This window comes from Serinus canaria, chromosome 19, assembly GCF_022539315.1.
Source record: "Serinus canaria isolate serCan28SL12 chromosome 19, serCan2020, whole genome shotgun sequence".
Lineage (NCBI taxonomy): Eukaryota > Metazoa > Chordata > Aves > Passeriformes > Fringillidae > Serinus > Serinus canaria.
Window position 1 is genome coordinate 1,982,500 of NC_066332.1, and position 21,555 is coordinate 2,004,054.

At 43.0% G+C, this 21,555-nt stretch overlaps 1 protein-coding gene across 8 annotated transcripts in view; it reads left to right on the top strand.

Annotated features, from left to right (window-relative positions):
- The window catches only part of BCAS3 (BCAS3 microtubule associated cell migration factor), a 293,578-nt gene that overhangs the window by 57,974 nt on the left and 214,049 nt on the right, over positions 1–21,555 (top strand). For all 8 annotated transcript variants that reach the window (XM_030232182.2, XM_030232183.2, XM_030232185.2 and 5 more), the window contains exons 13-15: positions 3,088–3,181; positions 12,557–12,690; positions 20,032–20,296. In XM_030232182.2, the coding sequence (XP_030088042.1) occupies positions 3,088–3,181; positions 12,557–12,690; positions 20,032–20,296 (493 nt within the window). The remainder of the gene's footprint in view (positions 1–3,087; positions 3,182–12,556; positions 12,691–20,031; positions 20,297–21,555) is intronic.

A 21,555-nucleotide genomic window follows, 5' to 3' on the forward strand; every position in this document is an offset into this window, starting at 1 on the left:
GTTAGCAAACTTTTCAGTTAGATGGAAGGACTATTTATTTGAATCCCTTAATTAGTTGAAATGGATAAACCTAAAGCTGTACAGATGTCCTCTTTTTCAGTAATTGGAATTAAATGTGGAAGACTTTATTGGCTTGGGTTTGAAAGAAAAATTATTTTCTTTTGACCTTTGTTTCTGTATTCTTAATTAATTCATCCACTGGGCCACCCACGTGCAGGCTGCAATAATGACCTTGCTCAAAAGTCACCAGTTTTGGGGCAGAATGTAAATCTGTTCAACATCTAACAGTTGGCTGACAGAGAAAGATGTGGCCAGCTCAAAATCCAAACCTCTCTGCTGGGCTTGGTGAACTCTCCCCGTGCAGCTCATCCACAGCTCAGCAATATTGGAGGGAATATTTTCAAAACAGCTCAGCAAAATAAGATAACATGTTGATCTATTTATGTTTGAAAATGTGATCAGGGCTTTTTTTTTTTTTTCTTCTGTTCCCTATTAACTTTTTATTGCATTAAAGAGGAATTTTCAGGAAAAAAGCAGCTGCAATTTCCAAAGTTCATTTTCATTTGGTGAGGAGCTGATAGCAATTGAACCAAATCAAGATGCTTATCAGGAGCAGGAATTGCTGTGAAATTTTGGTCTTGAAGCAAAAAGAAGCTCAAAGAGTGAAGCATATTCAATAATAAAACTTTAACTACAGACATAATTCCACTGGTCATTAACACCAGGGCTTTTATTTTAGGAGCAGCTTTGGCTGATGTGATGTCCTGATGCTCAGAGATTTGGCCTCAATTTTCTTCACTTTTTATATCTCTGTGTATTACAGAAGAATTCTTTTTATATATAAATATAAAAAGAGCAACAGGATTCCCTCAGAGCATAATACTGTCTGCCCCACTTTTATTAAAGGAGATCTGGTTTTTGTCAAGAAGACATTTTTGTCTGAGATAAATGGTTCAGGCTGAGCGTGAGGCTGGTTTGAGTTTATGCTGGATTCTATTAAAAGGAGTGCAGTAGTTAATGCCACAGATCTATCACTTTTAGCCCCTTTCCACTGAAGTTTGACCTTGGCTGTGACTTGGGGGAGGCTCTTTGTGAATCAAACTCCAGCTCTTTAAAGCATTGGGGAGCTCAAGTGTACAGCAAATATTTGTTATACAATATTCATATTTATAATTATTGCCAAACCTATTTGTTTTTATGATGATGGGATTACTCTTTTCTTAATTGTATTAAGAGTAGGACCTGCTTGATTAGATTTGGGTCCATTTTTATTTGTGTTACTTTCATGTTTTATTTAAAAACATGTCTCCACTGGGATAAGTGGTGTAATTTGCCTTTAAAGATTAAAATAATTAAAGTCATAATTACGAGTGGCTTCTGCTCAGCAGTACTGAAAATACCACAGAGGAAGGAAAATATGGCATAGGAGGAAAAAGCTCTGGCTGCAGTTCTCCCCTGCCCTGGCAGCAAACACTGCTGGCTGGCAGGAAATGCACCACTGCCCTCGGTGCTTTGTCTCCTCTTTTAGGGTGAGATAAAGATGATTTGATGAATCTTTGATAAATTTCAGAGTTCTGCTGTAACAGAGCAGGTTTGGCTCAGCACAGCCAGCCACGGGCTCTTTGGCTGGGCAGGTGGGGAAAATCCTGTTGCACTCTTGATAAAATATTTTTGGGCATCAGGAGCAGCTGAGGGCTCGTTCAGGAGGAGCCTTGGTAGAAAATTCTCAGTGTTGGTCTCTTGTTGAGAGCTCTGCAAGGAGGATCCTGCTGGAGCTCAGTGACTCTGTGGTCACCAGAGCAATGCTGAGATTTCTGAACCTTTCTCAATGAGAGACTTGGGAAGGTTTTTTAGCAGAGTGCTTCGAGGCCATTACCTTGGAGAAGGAAGCCTGTTTGGGAGGAAAGACTTGCAGCCTTGGGATTCCTGTGGGCTCTGCAGGCTCTGGGAGGGAGAATGAGCTGCTTCCCTTGAGCTCTCTGACAGCCCCTGGGTGTGTTATTAGGGAAATTGTCCCTCTGCTTTGATTTCCAGGAAAAATTCCCAGCTCTGCTGTTTGCAGGGGCACAGGATCCTCCCCTGGCTGGAGCAGCTGCTGGGGCTGGTTTGATGTTCCTAAAGCACTGGGTGTTGTATCAGCATCGTTTTGATTTCCCAAAATTCTGTAAAAAAGGGAAGTCATGCTGGGATTCCCAGCTCTGGGATGGGAATCAGGCTTTGCTTTGGTGGCATTTTTGAGGGGGACATTTGGTTGATGATGAATTTCCCTGCACTGTGTAGACTCTCTGCTATGTTTTAATTCCTTTTTTGTTCACAAGAAGTTATTTTATGAGGGCCTGGTTTTTTGATAACAACCTTTGTAATAGTGTTACCTCATACTGAGTGAGGCAATTTCAAGTTGGAGAAAATTCATGTTAGCTGGGAATTGCACAGTGCAGCTGCCTCCATCCACACTCCCAGCCCTTGGCATTGCTTGCATCCTTTGGAAACCCACATCCCTCCAGCCCAGCACCACTGACAGCAGGGTGGAAGCTGTGCTGTTCCCACCTGAGGGACTCCTGGAAAGCAAACCTATTCTCTCTGGGGTTTGATCTGGTCTTCCACTTATTTCCCTTATGTACTTGGGATCAAAATACTGATTTATGTAAGGGTTAAATATTCCCTTTTCTTTCTAGGATGTAATTTTGTGATTGGAAACCTCAAATGGAGCTTCCTGCACAACACGGTGTAGCGAGCTCCTTTGCAGTCAGCAACAATTCCTGGAGCAAAACAGGACTATTTTTCTATTTTCCCTAATTTGAATAGGAGAAATAAATAGGAATACATAGGATAAATGAATAGGAAATCCAGGCAAAGAGTGGATAATCCTTTCTGGCTATTAGAGCAGGTCTCATGTCTCTGTATGTGAGAGAATTCCCAGGATTGTTGGTGCTGAGCTGACAGGCAGGGACACTGTGGATGTGACACCTCTGGGGCAGTAAGTGGGGGTTTCCATGGGTCAGTGAATGGGGGTTTCCCTGGGTCAGTGAATGGGATTTTCTCTCTGCAGTGTTTGTCCCTCTGACCTGGGCTGTGTTCTGTCCCCAGGTCCTGGTGAGCGAGGACTCGGACAGCGATGGCATCGTGGCCCATTTCCCTGCTCATGAGAAGCCCATTTGCTGCATGGCCTTCAACCCCAGTGGTAAGAGATTCCTCTGGGTTTTGGGATGGATGTACACAAGGCAGGAAATCCCATGGGAATGTGTCCCCTGGCTTTGGAGGGATTGCTGGTCCCACTGGGACACTGCAGGTGACCTGCTCTGTGGAGTGCTGGATATTTGACTTTTCTGGAAATTTCAAACTGTAGCAACTCTTTCTGTGGTAAGAGAGAGGGGACTCAGTCTTTCTTCCACTGCTGAGGAATTCCTGTCTGCTGGGATCCTGCCAGCCAGGTGCACACATGGTTGTGATCCTCAGGTATCCAGGGAATCACCACATGGATTAAATTGTAATCCTCCATGAATGCAGAAATAAAATCATTTCACTGGTTTTTAAAGTAACTTATTATTTGTTTGCTAATGAAGAGTTTGTGATCTTACCCTCTCTGCTGAGTGAAATTAAGTAAAATCTGAAATATTTGTAAGAAACTCCTCAAAAGTACCTGTTTCTCTCCTTCCTCTTTATAAATGAACAGTCACTGTGGGCAGCAGGTGCACCTACAAACCTTGTGTATTAATTGATCTTATTAATCTGACAATTAACATCTCATTATCTGCAGATAAATAATGTTCTGGCTGATTGCAACAGCACTCAGGGAAATGGGCAGGGAAGCAACAGCTTCCAGTGCCTAAATTAACAATTTCTAAAGTGCAGAAATGCCATGAAGATCAGGAGGGTGAAGTCACATTTCAGAGAATAAAACTAAATGTCTGTCATTTATGTTTTCACTTTTGCTGACCAGTTGGTGTCATTCTGACACCCCATCTGTTGTGTCAGAACTCTTTAACAGTGCAGTGCAGTTCAGTGGGGTTTTGTGACAGAAAAGCTGTATTCTCATCTGCCTGGATTTTCTTGGAAGGGAATTTTTCATGGAGCTCTGTGCAGTGAACTGAGAATCCTCAATTCCAGAGCAGTCGTTTTGCTTTGTGCTCTGGAAGAAGAATGATACCTAAAGTGAAGCAATGCTAAGTAAATGAAATAAATAAGTGAAAGAAATACAGCTGCTTAAATTAGAATGGTAAATAGATGTTAATTAAATGCCTCCTTAAGAGAGTTTCTAGGATTGTGTAAATTTCAAGGGCAGCACAATGTTAATGCAAAACCAAATTACCTTCTTATTTCTCAGAAGGAATGATATTTTTGCAAATTGCTGGATTCTTCTATTATGATCAAATTCTTTGGTTTGCTCAGGTACTGGGATGACAATAACTTAGAGAGTGACAGATCAAATGGTGTTTAATGGCAAAACACTTCTTTAAGTGGTGTTATTTTTGGCACTGTGAGATTTTCAGGAGGGATGGGGACAAACCAGCAGAGAACTCTTCCTCCAGTGAGAGCAGCACTTAGCCCAGGATTGTGAGCTCTTTATTTAACATCAAGGCAGGATTTTGTTTGAAGCCAGGACTGTAACATCATCCCAGCTCATTGTCCAGTGGTCATTGGCAATCAGGCTGAGCTCATTACAGAGAGCAAAACAAGAGGTGGCTTTTGATTCTGTCCTTGGCTGCTTGCTCTGAAACCCCAGTTTTACTCCTAATTCCAGGCAGTGACCAGCACACAGTGCCTGCAGAGCTGTGCTGGCCAGGCTAACAGGGAGCACTGCTCTGACTCACTGAGAATTTTGCTTTCTGGAGCTGATAAACCCCTTAATCCCATCGGGTCTCAGCACAGGAGCTGCACAGGTGCTCAGGCCTGAGTTTTGGGAGGATCCCTTTATAGGTTTTTATTGTGTTAAAAACGAGCAGAATCCTCCCTTCATTTGGACAGATCAGAGGTATAAAGGCCTTTATGAACTGTGATAATGAAAACCAACCTGTGTGTAAATGATCCACATCTCTCCACACTACAGGACTTGGTTTTTGTGCTTTTGAGAGTAGCTTTTATTAAAGTCTGCTGGGCTGCAGCTTTATTTCAGTCAATTGTCTTCACTTCCCCACATTTGAAAGCAAAGTATAGATGTTTTATTTGTGCTAAAGCTGAGTTGCTAAATACCTTGTTGGCTACACTTGGGCACGTTCTCCACAGCCAGTGGACAGTCTGGTTTTTTAGCTCATGAAGTTTCTTCCTGCTGCCCCTGCAGAGGGGAGGAAGGGCCAGATCCTCTGGGCTCCCCAGGGAAGGTGTTTTGGGGCACAAGACCTCAAGGATGCAATGTGGGAATAAGTGAAACATGAAAACCTGTTAGAGATGTTGTTTTCACAATTTCTAGATGAAATAAATTGTAGAGAAATCAGCCCTAAATTTTAGATATGATCATATGAGCCTTGGTGTTGAGGTGTTGAGTTTGGTGTTGGAGGGTGCCAGGACATTTTCATGTGGACACTGCTGCTCTTCCTCTGGAGTTCCATTTTCCATGGGAGCCTCGAGTGATGCAGACCAATAGTGACTAATTTTGGAAGCTGGGCTGAGCTTCTGGGCCCACCAGAGCAGGGGATTGTGCTGGGATCCCAATTCCTGTGGGAATTCCTGCTGTGGTCAGTGCAGAGCCTGAGCTGGACTTGGCCTCCTGGGCTCCAGATGGGATTTCCAGAAGCATCCATACAAACTCCTCCATCCCTCGTATCTGCTTTGGGAGGCAAGTTAAGTGTAGAAGTTTTCATGTCTGTTCAAAGGTTGTTTCAATCATTCCCTCCTGTTTTTGGAAGGTTTGGGCCTCGTTTCCCTGTCAGGCTGCACTGCCAAGAACTATATGTACAACAAACCCTGTGGGCAGCCAGGAAAGATGAGAATTATCCTCTTGGATTTTTTAGGGCTTCTGCTTCAACTTCCCAGTTTGTAAAGGCAAGTAAGTAGCCTTAGAGCCTCTGAAAAGGACATTTTGTTACCTAAGCTTCCTGGTGGTCTTCTCCTGGGACAGCCTTTCCCAGTAAAAGCTTTTCTCTGCATTCACATTCAGCACAGAGGGATTTTCCAGCTGCAGGACTGGAGCCTGGCTTCTCACCCTTCTGGAGGGAGCAAAAGACACAATATTTTTCAATAAAAGCCCTTAAAACAAACTGAAAATACAATGATTAAAACATTTCTGTAGCTATAGCTAAATCCACAACCAATTTGGGAGTAGAACCAGCTTTTGAATCAATGGGATGGGCCAGGTCCATTCCAATTTTAGTGTCAAAGAGGAAAATTTTCAAATAAGATTCTCAATTAGTAAACAGCTAAAAAATGGTGCTGGTTTATAAATATCTGGGGGTTTTTTTCTTTTAAATGTGGTAAATAAATGATCTGCTTTCCAGAAGTGTTGCTTCTGCCAGCTTGGCAGCTGAGAGCTGTGAAGTGCAAGACATTGAAAATTTTAAATAATTACGCTTCTTTGGCTACAAAAGAGATTTTCCACCCATTAATAACAAGAAAATTAATGTTGGGCCAGCAGTAAAACAGATTAAACTGTGTCCCCCTTGGGATGCCTGACTGCACCTTTAACAGACCTGAAATTGCTCTGATTATTTTAATGTTCTATATTGAAATGTGACAGTGGCCTTGAGTTAATAGTTAAAGAGGGTGAAATTGGAACATCTCTGCTCAAGTTTTTTCCCATTGATCAGAGAAAGTGGGCAGGAAAACATTCCTGGAGACTAAATCAAGCTGTAATTATTTAATGACAGAACAATTCTTCAGTTTTTCTGTTCATTTTCAGCTTGAATTATTGCCTTGGAAGACAAATATGTTAAAATGAAGGCAGTTTGAGTTGCAGTTACAAATGTTGTGTCTCTGTGTCCCATGTCACCAAAAGGAGAAATCCTTGATGATTGATGGTTTGATCAAGAATTGCATTTTGGGTTGGTTGTGAAGGAAGAGCTGTAGCCATGGATTATTTTAGGAGTTAAAGGAGTCATAGGGAGTTATTTCTTCACAAAATAATATTTTATTTTGCTTGTCTTTCTTTTGACTTCTTGGGATTTTTTTAAATATTTACATTAAATCTTTACGTGCTTGCATTTGTTTTGCGGTGAATTTTGCTAAAATCAGAATTTCATTATTTAGTTAAGGTTTTTTTTGAGACCCAGTTTGGTAACTGCAGCACATGGTCCACGTGGGAGTACCCAGGGGTTGAGCAGCTCTGATGTTTGGCTGTATTTTCACTTTTCTGGGAGAGGGGTTGAGTGGGTATAAATGAAGCTGCTGTTCTGGTCCAGATGCCTCAGAAAGCCATGGGCCATATAAACTTTGTCACATGAATGCAGTTGCTCAGCTCAGGGAGCTCAGTGGAACAGGAATCCTGTCCCAGGGAGCCTGTGGAAGGTGGCAGTGCCAGGAGAAATCCATATGGACTGAACCAGGAGTGGCTCTAAGTCACTGTGACACCCCTGAGCGCTCTGAGGCTGTAATTTGGGAACCTCCAAAGCTCAGTACCAGCCTTGTGTGGGATCCAAGTTCACATTTCCAAACTGAAGTGTGAGAGGTTCATATTTTTAATCACTTTTTGGACAGGCAGTGGCTGGACTGGTTTCTCCATGGCTGGGCATGGAAATCTGAGGGTTGCATTCCTAAATCCAGCCTGACCATGGATCCCCATTTCCTCCAGGCAGATGTGTGCCTGACTCCAGCCCTTGTGCCCTCGGTGTTTTGAAAAGAAATCCAACACAGCTTGAAGGTGTCGAATCCTTCAGTGAGTGCTGGCAGAGTGACACAGTTTGGGGAGGTGGAAAACCCTCTGAAAACTGAAGGGAAGCTCCTGGTGAAGCTCCAGGCTGTGGGGACCTCATTTCTATGCAGGCAATCAACAGCTCTGTAATTAGGGAGGTGTTACAGACAGGATGTGGTGGGGCTGCCCAGCTTTCCCAGCGCTCTCTAATTTACCCCAGGGCTGCCAGGAGCTCAGGACTCGGTGTCCCATCAGCAGCTCCAGTCCCACCCTCAGGCCAGGCCAGGCCTCATCAGGCCAGGGGAGGAAGCTCTCAGATAAACACGGCGCAGCCTCAGCTCCCATCGCTCCCCTTCCTCTTCCAGGCCCTATAATTAGCAGTCCTTCTTTTCCTTGGATTCCCAGTTGACGCAAATGCTTTTTGTGGCTTGGCACCTCGTTTAGGGCGTGGGCTTAGTTTATGGCCAGGCCAGAGTCTGGTTTAGTCTTCTGATACTGCATAAATAGCTCTTAACCCACAGTCTACATCTGTACTAGTTTTTCCTTTTATGCATATATTCCTCGTGTTTTTATTTCTGTCCTGAAAGAAGCTGATTGTTTCCCCAAACAGAATGCAGGAAAAGTAGGAAGCTGTAAATGAGGGCAGGTAAAACAAAGCTTTGCTAATTTTTTTTCCCCCGTCTAGGATATCTGTTCCTTTGAAACTGGATTTTAGTCATCTCTATGGATTTAAAACAACCACACAGTAAAACAGTCATTAATTTAATCTGGCTGCACCCTCGTACTGTGGATAAGCAAAAATCAGAATTTTTGTAATGAGATATATACTAAATGAAGTCTGGTTTACACATAAATTTCCACTGGGTCCTGTGTATGCAAGACTTCCAATGGATTTCAGCTGTTATCTGTTAAACAGGGATTAATGCCAGTTGGAAAAATAAGCAGGAAATCCTCGAGAATTATTCACTTTTCATCTCTGATTATTCACCCATAAAGTCCCTCATAAGAGAAAACGTTCAGACTCAACTTAGCACGGCTTTAACCTGTATTTCCTTCTAAACACCTCTTTGGGAAAGCTGTCACAAGGCCTCTTCAGAAGCTTGAGTTGAAGTTTCCTGCACTTGAAAGTGAAAGTGAGGTAGGACCAGGATTCCAGTTGGTGTTTCTCTGCTGGGATTAGGAATTCCTGCTGGGATGCTGCAGGGAGATGGAGAGAGAAACAAAATGGCTGAGCTGTGATAATGGAAAACTGGGGTTCTTCAGTGTGAAGTAATGAGAGCTGGAAAATCCCACCACAAACCCCAGCCCAGTGTTCTGAAACATGGGTGATTTATTGTTCGAATAACAGGGGCAAGGAAGAGATTTCAGAATGCTGTTCTAGAAATACACGTTCTTTCCCATCTGTGGTGTTGTGCTTGGGACCTCCGTGTTGATACAAGTCCTGCCAGAATATATTTGTACTTCAAATGCAAATGTGGGTGTGAAAGGGCCTCCTTTAACTTACTGAAAAAGTCTCTAATACAAGTGAAGGGCCTGTTTTCCCTGGGCTTTCATCTAATAAATGCATTTATTCCAAACGGGACAGGCAGCAGGAGTTTAGATTAGACACAAACTGCCAAATCAGATAGCACTCATCTTTCTATTTTTAAGTCAATTCCTTTCCAGCCACAAATGTATTATCTTTCACCTCTGTACTTCTTCAAGTTAGCAAAAACAGAGGAAAGAAACCCCAAACCAAACCCAGAAAACCCAAAGGCAGAGCACACATGGAACCAGGAGCTGGGAGCATCATCTGGAGCTGCTCAGAGCTGCAGGTAGATGGGTGAATGTCCCAGCTGTGGCTGTTGGGATCCAGGGTGTGACTGAAGGAACAAACAGGGACCACCATGGGTTCTGGGGCCTCGTGTGCCCCAGGTTTTGGTGTGTGAGCCCTGCTGTGCCTGAAGAAGCATTGTAGGGTTGGGAAGAAGCCTGTGAGGAGCAGGGGGATGATCCCCTCCCCGCGCCGCCCACAGACACCTGCGGCTCTCGCCAGTGCTGGAAACCAGATCGCCCTGAGCTGAACAACCGTGGATTGCATGGACAACAAGGATGGTGATCCTGTGTTTTCACTGGCTTGGGATCATTACACAGCGTTTTGTCTCCAGTTCCAGACAGATTTTTGGCAGATTTAGGGGGTTTTTTACCATCTTCTGTGCACCGTGCTGTGCACTGGGATCCACGGGAAGGGCACTCTGCTGGGATCTCTGGGTGCACTCAGCCCTGGGTCTGTGTTTATAAAAGACTTCTCAAGCCTTTGGGGAGGAAAAAATATCAGTTTACAGAGCTTGTCTGCTCGGTATTCAGAGAAGTCTTATGGATCCATCTCCTCCACCTTCTTCTCCAAAGGTCCTTTCCATCAGCAATAAGAGAAAGCATGAAAGGACCCCAAGCACCTCCATGTCGATATAAAGCTGTCTGAGACATGAGGAGAGACAAGCATGGGAATAGAGAAGATAAATTCTTACTGGGTTGAATTAGATCTTTTGGAATCTCCTCACTCCAGTCACAGCAGCAGCCCAATCCAGCACACAAACCCCTCTTTGCTTCCAGCTTTCTCTGCTGGAAATGCTATATATTATTGAGGACCGCACACTTCACTCGAGGGGAAGTGTAGTTTGTGATGTTGCAGAACAGAATTAATGCAAATTGTGTGCATAATCCCACACGAAAGGCTTGGCTGCCTCGCACCGGAGCAACTTGAGCTGTATTTCCTATCAACACAGTCACTACAAATCAAGGAAATTGCCAGTTAAGCCAACATTAACATCCAGACCAACCTCAGCTCACATGCCTTACCGCCCAAACATAATACCCCAGTGCTCTCCCGGATTTCTCAGCTCCATAACAAACTCCCTTTCATTTCTAACACTCGGGGCCGGAGGAACAGCCGGGAACAGTAAAAGTGTGTCTGCTGGAGGGAATCTTGCTGAGCTCAGATGTGAGCTGGTGCGTTTGTGCGAGCTGCAGGAAATGCCTGGGTGCAGCGTGGGTGGCCGTGCCGGGCCGGCCCTGCCAGCCTCAGTGGTCAAGCTGAGGGGGAGCTTGGAGGCAGTTTTGTCTCCAAGAGCAATTTGGATTTTGTACCTTGCTGCTGCTGGGCCTCAGCACCTTGGAATTGTGTGTTTGCCTTCACAGGACCCTTCTTTCAGGGGTTTTGGAGAAGCTGAGTGTGCCCTGTTGGTGCCACGCAGGCTCTGAGGGTGCACCCTGGGAGGGGTTTCAGGACATTGCACCCACAGGGCCAAACCTTCACCTCTGTGGCCAAAGGAATTTTTCTTTCTGGGCCTAAAGGACCAGGAAGAAAAGACAGAAATTTTTCTGTCTGGGCCTAAAGGACCCAACCTTTTGGATTCCAGGATTGCCATGGAGGGAAAACACTCAGGATACCAAGCTGGTGATGAAATGGTGTCCCATAGAAAAGCTAATCACACTTAATTTTTACTCTGCTGCTTGGCACACTTTTTACAGTTCAATACCAAAATTTTCCAAGTGTCACAAGGGAGGAAATCAGTGGCATGTGTGAGAGATTTTAAATGTGTGCTGTTGGTATCTGGGGCAGCAGAGGGAAAAGCAATTTCTGGTATCACCTGTAAATAAATGTAGGCAATGGACACTCATTTATGGCAGAAATAAGATAACCATTTATCCTCTGGGTAAGTGTCATGTAAAACATGGGGACTAAGTTTTCTTCCTGCAGGATAAAAGATTTCAGTTGTAATTTATGTGGAGAAATGTTGCAACAGACCTGAGTGGGAATTCTTGGTTTTTCTTTACTGGATGTGTACCTTGAAAATTATTTAGACCGTCACTATTAAACTGCTGAAATCACTTAGTGCTTGTTAACTGGATGTCAGAGGGTTACTTTGGGTGATAGCCTATTAAATTTCATTAATAAAAGAAAAATAAATCTGTAGTTTGTTACTGTAATCCTAAGTTTGCCATGATGCTGTATTTTCCTTGTATGTACAAAAATAATTAATTTTTTGTATAAATTGGTATAAATTTATGGCAAATTGACTTCAAGTATCTTTGTAAGTGTTCAAAAATGGGTTATGGGCTGAGACATTGTGGGATAAAAAAGCAGATAGCAAATGTAAGTTACTGTGGTTCTGCTGATCTAATTGAATCATTTCAGTGCCTCACCAGTGACCTGTTTTCAATGAACCTGGTACCTCATTTAGTGTTTATTTGGAAGCTCTCAACTCTGCTTTTCACCAATAAGTCGGACAGTTTCTTTCATTTATAAGGAAGATGCTTCTTCAGGGTTATTTTGGTATGGGCTGTTTTGGCTGGATTTGATAATGTCTTCTTCCAAAAATTGTTATTGCGGAGACATCAATCTTTTCTAGACTGGCTCTTGCCCAGGGAAGAGCATTTGGGGGTTTTGCTGTAACATTCATCACTTCAATGCTTCATATTGGTCACACAGTTCTCAGATTTAGTTGGAATATTCAGATTTTTCAGATGTTTTTATAGATTTGTGTTGTAATACTATCTTAATATATTAATACTTAAGTAGTAGTAGTACTGTGAATATGATTTCAGTTGAAGTCCTGATTCATTTTTATGAGGTGAATCCCTTTCAATTCAGTCATTTTCTGTGTTTTCTTCTGTTTCCAAACCCCAAATGTAAGCCACACTCAGTGTTTTTCAGACAGACACTTTAAGCCTCTTCTTTTGCTGTGATTAATCTTTTGTGCTTTTGTGTTTCTTTTTTTTCCCTTTTTCACCCAGGGATGTTGCTGGTCACCACTGACACGTTAGGCCATGATTTCCATGTTTTCCAAATCCTGACACATCCTTGGTCATCGTCACAAAGTGCCGTCCATCACTTGTACACACTTCACAGGGGAGAGACCGAAGCCAAAGTAAGTTAAACTCTGCTGAGGAATAATCCCCAGACACCTTATACATTCTGTGTATGTTGGCACTTTAATGTTTGTTTCAGCACACAAAGAGCCTTTCTTGTGCTCCAGCCACAGAAGGGATAAGAGCAGAGCGTTTAACCTGGACAATAATAAATTCTTGCCCTTTGCAATGAGGTGCTGTCAGATTTATTCAGATCTGGCACTGCCTCCAAAGAGCCCTGATTATTGGCTGTGTTTGCACTTAACCTTTTCTCATGTAACATGTTCAACATTTGTCTCGTGCCCGTGAAGGAACTGTCAGCGTTTGCCTGACTCTGGTGGGAAAAGCCACAGACAGACAATTAAAGAGTTGAAAGGAAGAGTTAATCAAAAGGCTGTGATTAACTTTTCTTGGCGCTGTGGGGGAACCTGCAGAGACTCCCCAGTTTAACTTCCCTGTTGAAAAATCCCCCTCTCAGAGATGGAGGGCTGAGTTAGGATATTATCCAAGGGTGGAGAAGTCTGGAATTGTATTTTAAGCAATGCTCAGTGAAGAGATTTGCTGTGAGATGGGGAAAAGGGATCTGCTCTCACTGGCAGGGCTGTGCCTGTGGAGCAGCGAGTTCTGCTCGAGTCCTTCATGGCAGAGCCTCACCTTTGGAGCACTGAGGAACTGCTGAGGAACCTGCTTTAAATACAGGAATAAAAATGTCACCACAGGGTAAGAAATGAGTATTGCACTTGCTGATGCAATTACACACCGGGAGCACAGACTTGTGGCAGCCTGGCAGATGTGAAGCACAGTGACAGGGACAGCCTGGGGCTCTGTGATTGTGACCCTGCACTGGGAGCTCGGCTGGTTCTGGTACCTGCTTACAGTTCCTTCAAACTTTTTTTTTCCCTGGGAGTTGAGCAGTTTCTCTCAAGTTTCTCACCACACCTTTGTAACAAGTTGAATGTGAAAGCTTTATTGAACGTAGCAGTGGTTGATCAAGTTTTGATCTGGGTGAATTTACATTTCTGGTACTTTAAATACTCTAAAGCTTTCCTGCTGCCATTCTGGAATAGTGGAATTGCTGTTACAGGCAATGGTTTACTGTAAGGAGGCATAACCAATCTGGAAAGTGAAAGGAAATTAGGAAAAACTGTTCATTTGGGATAATATATATAGTACTAACGAGGAGTTTTTATAAATATTACAAAGAGCAGTGAGATCTGTGTGTATGCACATACTCTGCCATCTACTTGGGCATGTTCTAGAAGGTGTTTTATGTTTTAGAGTTATTTTTGTTCTCCCTTCATACAAAGACTCAATATTGAAACCCAAAGCACAGGACTTCAGTCATGAGGAACAAAGATGTTCTTCTGGTTTTTACAGCTGATAAATTTGTTTTCAAGGCACACACTGGAAACCAAACAGAACATGTTTTAGAGAAGGAACCCTTATTGATAAATGTTTTTATGGGATATAGTATTAGCATCTCTGTGAAAGCATTGCATTAAAATTCTCAGAATCAACATAGTAAAATTTTTTCCTAGTTTGCCACACAGTTTTCATTTGGGATGTGAACAGTATAGCTTTTGGAATGGCATAAAATGGAGAGAATTCTTACCAGTCTGAGGTGTGTTGGTGGATTTCACAGCTCCCTGGATAATTAAACAATATTGCATTGGTACCTGTGATTCTCAACACACACAGTTTGAAATATTTATATATTATGAGGGATTGTTTCACTTTTTTTTCTTTTGGAATAACAGCACTTGTAGCTGTTCAATAAGAGGAGAGTTTGCTGGTGCTGCTCTTTTGTTGTGTGAATTTCATGTATGAGGAGCATTAGACAAGAATTTTGGAGACTGTTCAATATAAAACTCTCAGTGCAGCCCACACTGGGAGCCTCTGTACCTCCTGTCTGGTTAGAGCAGTATTTATACATCTGCTACCAGACCTTTTTCCTTTTTTCTTTTTTTTCTCCTCTGGTTTAAAACTAACTGTGAATCAAGGCCAATGGTCTTAAAGGTCACCTTCTGTACTGGAGCTATAAAAAGTTCTAATTTGTGTTGATGGACATGAGTGATTATCAGTGTCAGAATTTGTTTAGCTAGTACCCATTATAAATTGTTTAAACATCATCATTATGGCCACGTTACATGTGGGATTTTAATGTCCCTGCTGAAATCAGCTCTGCTTTTGCATGTGAGATTTTGGCTGACAGAGCTTCACCCCACTTTTCCCAAAATCTCCTTTGTGTGACTCAGATGAAGATGGGGTGGGATGGAAGGTGGACCTCTGCCTCAGGAGGGAGTTGTGAAGACAAAGACCATGGCAGAATGTGAAGTGCTCAGATAATTCACTGAGTCCCAAGGTCACCGTGTTCAAAGTCACTGTTCTGCAAACACAGACAGAAGTCCCTGTTTGGTTGGACCAGATTAAGATCTTTTAGCCTTTGAGTGCCACTTGTGCTCTAGATTTTATATTTTTTTCCCCTTAGGGGGACAAAGAGCAGCACTGAGTAACACCAGGAGGGTCCATTGCAAGGGCTGGTTGTATTTTACTGAGTCAGAGCTGAACCTCTCAGAGGATCTGTGCTTGCACAGTTCAGCTGGGAAGAGGAGAAATGTGCTGCACATTTTGGTTAAGGATACATTTGCTTGTCCTCCAGCTCTTGCATTGTGAGGCAACACTTACTGCACTCATCTTTTTACCCAAGAGCATTCTGGAAGGTTTTTAATGAAGGCATAGCATGTTCTGAACTGAGGAAGCTCATTTACTTGCAGATGAAAGTTAGCCCGTCACCTGATGATCCTTTCTCTTTGATCTGAAATTGTAAACAGCAAAAACAAAATCCCTGAAAACAGCATTATCTCAGCCTAGGACAAATAAACGTAACGATAGCATCAGCTGGCTGCTGGCCAGCTCCTCTGTAATCCTTTACTCTGTCAGACTCTTGTTATTCCCACTCCCAAACTGCAGCTAGAACTGACTTCAGCTGGAGGAGGTAAACAGGGAATGATAAAAACATTCCAGCCTGGCTGCACGCTGGTGTGATGCTTTTCCAGGGAATGCACGAGTGTTTCAGTGATGTGGTTCCACAGAGACTGTTCAAGCTTGTGTCACACCCTGTGCCCAGGTAGGGAGATATTGGAACAATTTCCAGATACTGGATGTGAATCTTCATGGCCATGAGGAATTCCTTCCTGTCTGTGGCATGTTCATAGTTGCAGTTATTGAAATAGACTCTGTAAAACTAGGAAGATTTTCTTATTTCTAGGAAAGAAGCTGGGGATGGGCTTGAAATAATCAGGATTGGTTTGGGGAAGTTGATCAGTGTCAGATGGGAGCTGCCAAGAAGAAGCTGCTGCAGTCAGAAGTAGCTTGGCTGCCCTGAGGAGCCGGAGCCCTGAGCAGCATTTGCAGGCTCAGTCATTGATAGAGAGCTCAGCTCTGGTTAAAAGCCTCACATGAATCTCTCTGTGCCCACATTCTGCCCTTGCTTTTACACAGAACTGAAATCAGTGCTGAGGACTTGGGGAGACACAGTTGGGTCTGTGTGGGTCTGATAAATCATATTGTGTAGAGCATGATTTTATTATTTTTTCATTTATGTTTGTTGCTACATCATTTCCTTAATTTTCTCAGCCAAAAAAATTCACATACAGACCAGTTTTCTAATTTATTTTGACCCTTACCTCCTCGGGACTGCTGCTCTTTCTCATTGCTTAATGATAGTGGTTTTTTCTTTCTGCCATCTCCCTGCACAGCATAATTCAATACTTGAGTCCTGTGCTTCAAATCAGGGTGTTTTCTCTCTGTGACACAGCACAGTGATCATGAACAGGTCACGTTCCTGTTGCAGCACTGCTGGTCCTACTCTCCAGTTTTAATGAAATGCAGTAAAATGCACAAGAATATACAGATTGCAACTGACAGAGGGGTGGTAAGAAGGAAAAAAAGAGTGCTAGGAAGATGAAAATATGGTTTATTTCTGATCATTATTATTGAAATCCAGGGTTCAGCATTGTGAGGTTGGTTTTCTGTTGTGATTTACCTGGACACAGTCCTGTGCCAGGTGCTCTGGGATGACCCTGTTTGAGCAGGGAGGTTGGACCAGGTGAGCTTCTGTGGCCCCTTCCAACCCAACCCATCCTGTGATTCTGTGATTCAGAAATGATTTTTTGATCTGTACAGTATTGAAAGCTGATCCTCAGTGGAGCTGTTGCCATGTGCCGTGTCCTTGGAGGACTCTGTATATTAAATTACCTGACTGTGTCACTCAGGGCAGGCTCTGAGTGGTAGCTACATTTTAATTCAGTTTTCTGGAGGATTTTACATCATAATGTTCAAAACGTGGGGAAATAGAGAAGTGAAAGTTATAAAAAAGCACAGAAGAGTAATTGGAGGGAAACAGGAGAAGACAGGAAGCACATTGACCTTTTGGAGGACGTCCAGAGGAGGCCACCAAAATGTTCAGAGGGCTGGAGCCCCTCTCATGTGAGGAAAGGCTAAGAGAATTGGGATTGTTCAGCCTGGAAAAGAGGCTTTGGAGTGGTGCATTTGTGGCCTTCCAGTACCTGAAGGGAGCCTGCAAGAAAGATGGAGAGTCTAGGACTGAAAAGAATTTGAAAACAACTTATGGGTTCCCAAATGAAACAAAATCTCAGGTCTGTAATTCCCTTTACTGGTCCAGACAGAAGAGGATAGATAAAATTTTAGAATACAGACGTGAGTATTAAATGTGACGTTGACCTTGAGCTATAGAATAAACTTTGCTTCGTGAGAGATCCGCTGTACTTTGTACTTTATTAACATATATCTGTAAACACTATGGGGTCTTGATTGATCTTTGGTATCTAAACATTACATCATAATTAACAACAAATCCAGAAATATATTATAAATACATGAAATAATAGTACATTAACCTAAAGAACAGCAATAAACTGCAACGCTTAGCATAAACTTGAAAACCACTAATGGGCCACTGTGCAGTTTGTTTATACTCTGAGCAGTCGAGAACTCAGCATAATGTACAGGAACGTGGTGGGGAACAGCACGGCCCAGGGCATAATTTATAGGGCTTTATTCGTGGAAACAGCTGATTTTTGAAGTTGTTTCTGAGACTGCCACGGTGAGCATTGTCCTTTCAGCTGGTCCGTGCCTTCTTGCAGTTCTCCTGGAGAGTTCCAGGCTCCTTCGAGTTGCACAGATGGGTTTGTGCTGCTTTGATGTGAGTGTGTTTAATTCATGCCCTTGGAATTGGAAATATTCTCTGAATCAGCTCCTGGGACTGCCTGTGGTTCTGCTGCTCCTCCTGATCTGTGACAGACAAATGAGGCTGTTTGAGACCAATGAGCAATAGGTGAATCACATGGAGCAGCAGCTTCCAAAATTCTCTTTGCCACTGCTGAGCAGGGTTTCTTAGCTCTATTCCTGTAAATCTTCATTCATTGCACACTCTCCTGTCAACACTTTTTTCCATGTTATCCTGAGCATTAGAACCCTTCTGCCCTTGTGGTTTCAGCCATGTTTTAGGCAGCCATGGCCACGATGCCCGCTCTGACTGCAGTCAGTGTTTGTGAGCCCTTTTTTAAAGAGAGCATTTGGGATTATGGAGTTCCACACTTTCTTCCTGTAGATCAGAAATACTTTTTTCTGTGTAATGTTTACACTGAGGAAAAAAAACATCCTGTAGTGATTGTTTCCCAGTTTCTTGGCTGGCGTTGTCATTTGCCAGGGCTGTTGTGTGTAGTTTTTGAAAGAACATAATCCTCAGGGTGCCAACTGGAAACTGAGTACTAAAGTAGAAACACACAGTTTGTTGCATGCTACAGTGAGATGGAATTTTTTCTCTGTCATCTCATGGTTCTGTTGTAACTGAGAGTGGCAGTTTCTACACAGTTCATATGTTTGGTTTTGACCAGGAGAATTTGCCTCTTTAACAGCAAGTACTGAAATACTCTTGGAGCCATCGTTTTCCCTGACTCCACGGCCTTTGGGGTTTTTTTGGAGCCCTTAATAATCCCTGTGGGTCTCTAATCCCTTCTGAGCAACCTGCTAAGGTGAAACACTTTGTAAGCAAGCTCGGAGCTCCAAGTGCTGCCCCGTAGGTGTTTGAGAGCTGAACCCTGGAAGTGCCAAAGGTGTCAGGTTTGGGGAGCTCTCTGAGCTGCCTCCTTTGGGGATGTCACCAGGACTGAAAGGAGCAGGTGTGTGGCACTGGTTTTAGCTGATCTCAGTCATGTTGATGAAGCATTTTGTGTAGTGACAGTCTGTCAATCAAGTATCTTGTCACAAGTCACCAGACTTAAATCCTTTTTTTATCTCTGAGGCTTCAGGCTCAGTTGGAAACTTGCACTTCGATGAATACTTTGCTGCTTTTGTCTGGAATAGCTGGAGTGCATTTCTGAAATATTTGTCAAGATTTTATCAGTGTTTACTCCAATTTGAGTACCTAGTGCATTGTAAAACTGGCTTCAGTGAAATCTTAAAGAATATTATTTAGCTTTTGCTGTTTAATAATATAATGAAAACTAATCCTTCCTCTGTATGTTTGTTTGCCGTGGTAAATCCCACTTGTGTCCATGGTTCCTTTTAGTCAGCTTTTACCTTTAAAAACATTTTTGGGAGAATTGTTTCAGGACTTTTTTTTCTCTATGATAAATCATTTTAACTTCGACTACTTGTTTTCTTGAGTTGTCTGCCAGGACGGGCTTGGAAACAAACTTTAATCTCTCTTTTAAAGCATTCCTTCAGGAACAAGAATTTGCTTTTCATCAAAGCGTTGTGTAAAGCACACTTGAAAGAGAATTAAATCCTTCTGGACTTCGTATCTGAGATCTGTGCAAGGAGTAACCCTAGTGGAAAATGTTTAACTGTATTTTTATATTTGCTTCAAAACTGACCATTTTAAGCTAAAATAAGACTTGTGCCAGTATTTGTCAAAATCAGGCCCAGTGGTGAGATCTCTCTCTTCTCATCCCTCCCTTTTCCCGTTTTTGGGCAATCTCTGAAGATTAAACAAGCAAATACAAAACATGTAATTGAAACAATTTCCCAGCTCTTTTTAGAACAAAATTCTGTTTGAAAACTACATCAAGATCTTGTGGCTTTCTGCAGCACTTTGCAGCATGGTTTGTTTTCATAATCTCAGAATATTTTGAAATGCACACAAAATTTGGAGCTGTGAATTGCAGTGTATATACTGAATACTAAGTCCATTGATAAAAGCACCAAAATTCAAGTTATTGCCTAAATGTGAGGGGTTTTTTCCCCATTTCCAGTTCAGATTTGTGTCTGAGACACGACCCCTGTGTTGGAGGTGTGCACACTGGTGGCTTCATTCCCCTGTCCCCCCTTTTTTCCAGGTACAGGATATCTCCTTCAGCCACGACTGCCGCTGGGTGGTGGTCAGCACACTCCGAGGCACTTCCCACGTGTTCCCCATCAATCCCTACGGAGGCCAGCCCTGTGTCAGGACTCACATGTCCCCACGGGTGGTCAATCGCATGAGCCGCTTCCAGAAGAGCGCGGGGCTGGAGGAGATCGAGCAGGAGCTGACGTCGAAGCAGGGCGGGCGCTGCAGCCCCGTGCCCGGCCTGTCCAGCAGCCCCTCTGGCTCACCTCTCCATGGTAAATCCACTTTCTTCCTTTCTTCCTGTCGTGAGGATAATATGGATTTCATAAAATGCTGTAGATATTGTGCACAAATATGTGATGTGTGCAGATACTGTGGGAATGAGCCAAGGTGGAAACGTTTCAGAAAGACAGTTCCAGTTTTGCAGCTTGCTTTTAGTAAACAATGCTATCACAGATATGATTTCTACTCAGAACTGAAAGGTTGGGGATCTTTGGGTTTCAAGTTTTGTTTCCGTGTAGAACGCAGTCAGCAAACTGGTCTGTATTCAAAGAATTTTATTGCTTAAAATTCTCATTGCTCACTTGCCTTGATGATCACAAAGCACATCTGGATATCTACAATAATACTGCTTGAGGAGAAATGTGGGAACAAGGCAGTGGGGAGCTGATGGCACAGACTTGGGACTACTTTTTGTGTGTATGTGGAAACAATGTGATAAATATTGTGTAAAGGTAAAACAATCTGTAAGAACTGATCTGTCCATCCTGTTCCTGTGGTGCCTTGGAGAAACTCAAAGGATGTGAAAAGGGGAGCTTCAAAAAATGTTCCAAAATTATCCATGTCACAGCTTTTCCAGTTTATCTTTCCTTTCAGCCTTCCTCTTTGACGAGGTCTGTGCTAGAAGCTGTTTGCTTGCATTCAGGATTTGCTGCATCCTTATGCCTCCTTTCTGTTGAGAGTAAGTCACAAGTTCCATGGAAGTGAAAGTTTGAATAGCAGTTTGTTTGGGGTAGCCACCCTTTTCCAGTCTGAGAGTATTAAAAATGGCCAGGAACAGTCCCTCTTCCCTAATTATGAGCAGGATTAGGAGCTCTTGTGAAAGCCCAACTATGTGCTGGGCTTTCTGCTATAGAGAGAACCTTTGTGGGATTTCTGAATCAAAGGAAGTGTTTTATGACTTGGTGATTATTAAGGGAACCAGACTTGTCCCAGAACAACCCTCTCTCTTTTTGCCTTTCTTTGGACTTCTCTGAACAAAGGTTTGTGCGTGGCTGTTTTGGAGCCATCCTCTTCTGCCTGGAGCCACTGGAAGGCACCCAAAACGTGCTCTGAACTTTCTTCCTCTTTGGAGACAGTTGTATATCCACCATTTCACTTCCTCTCATCTCTGTACAGCAGCTCAGCCTGAAGCAGGCTGGCGAGTGCTCCAAAGGTTTACTATGGCACATCCAACTACTTGGAACTGTGAACATCATGGAGAGGAGAGGAAGGAACTGTCAATTTGTGGCTATCACCCAGCCAATTCTATTTT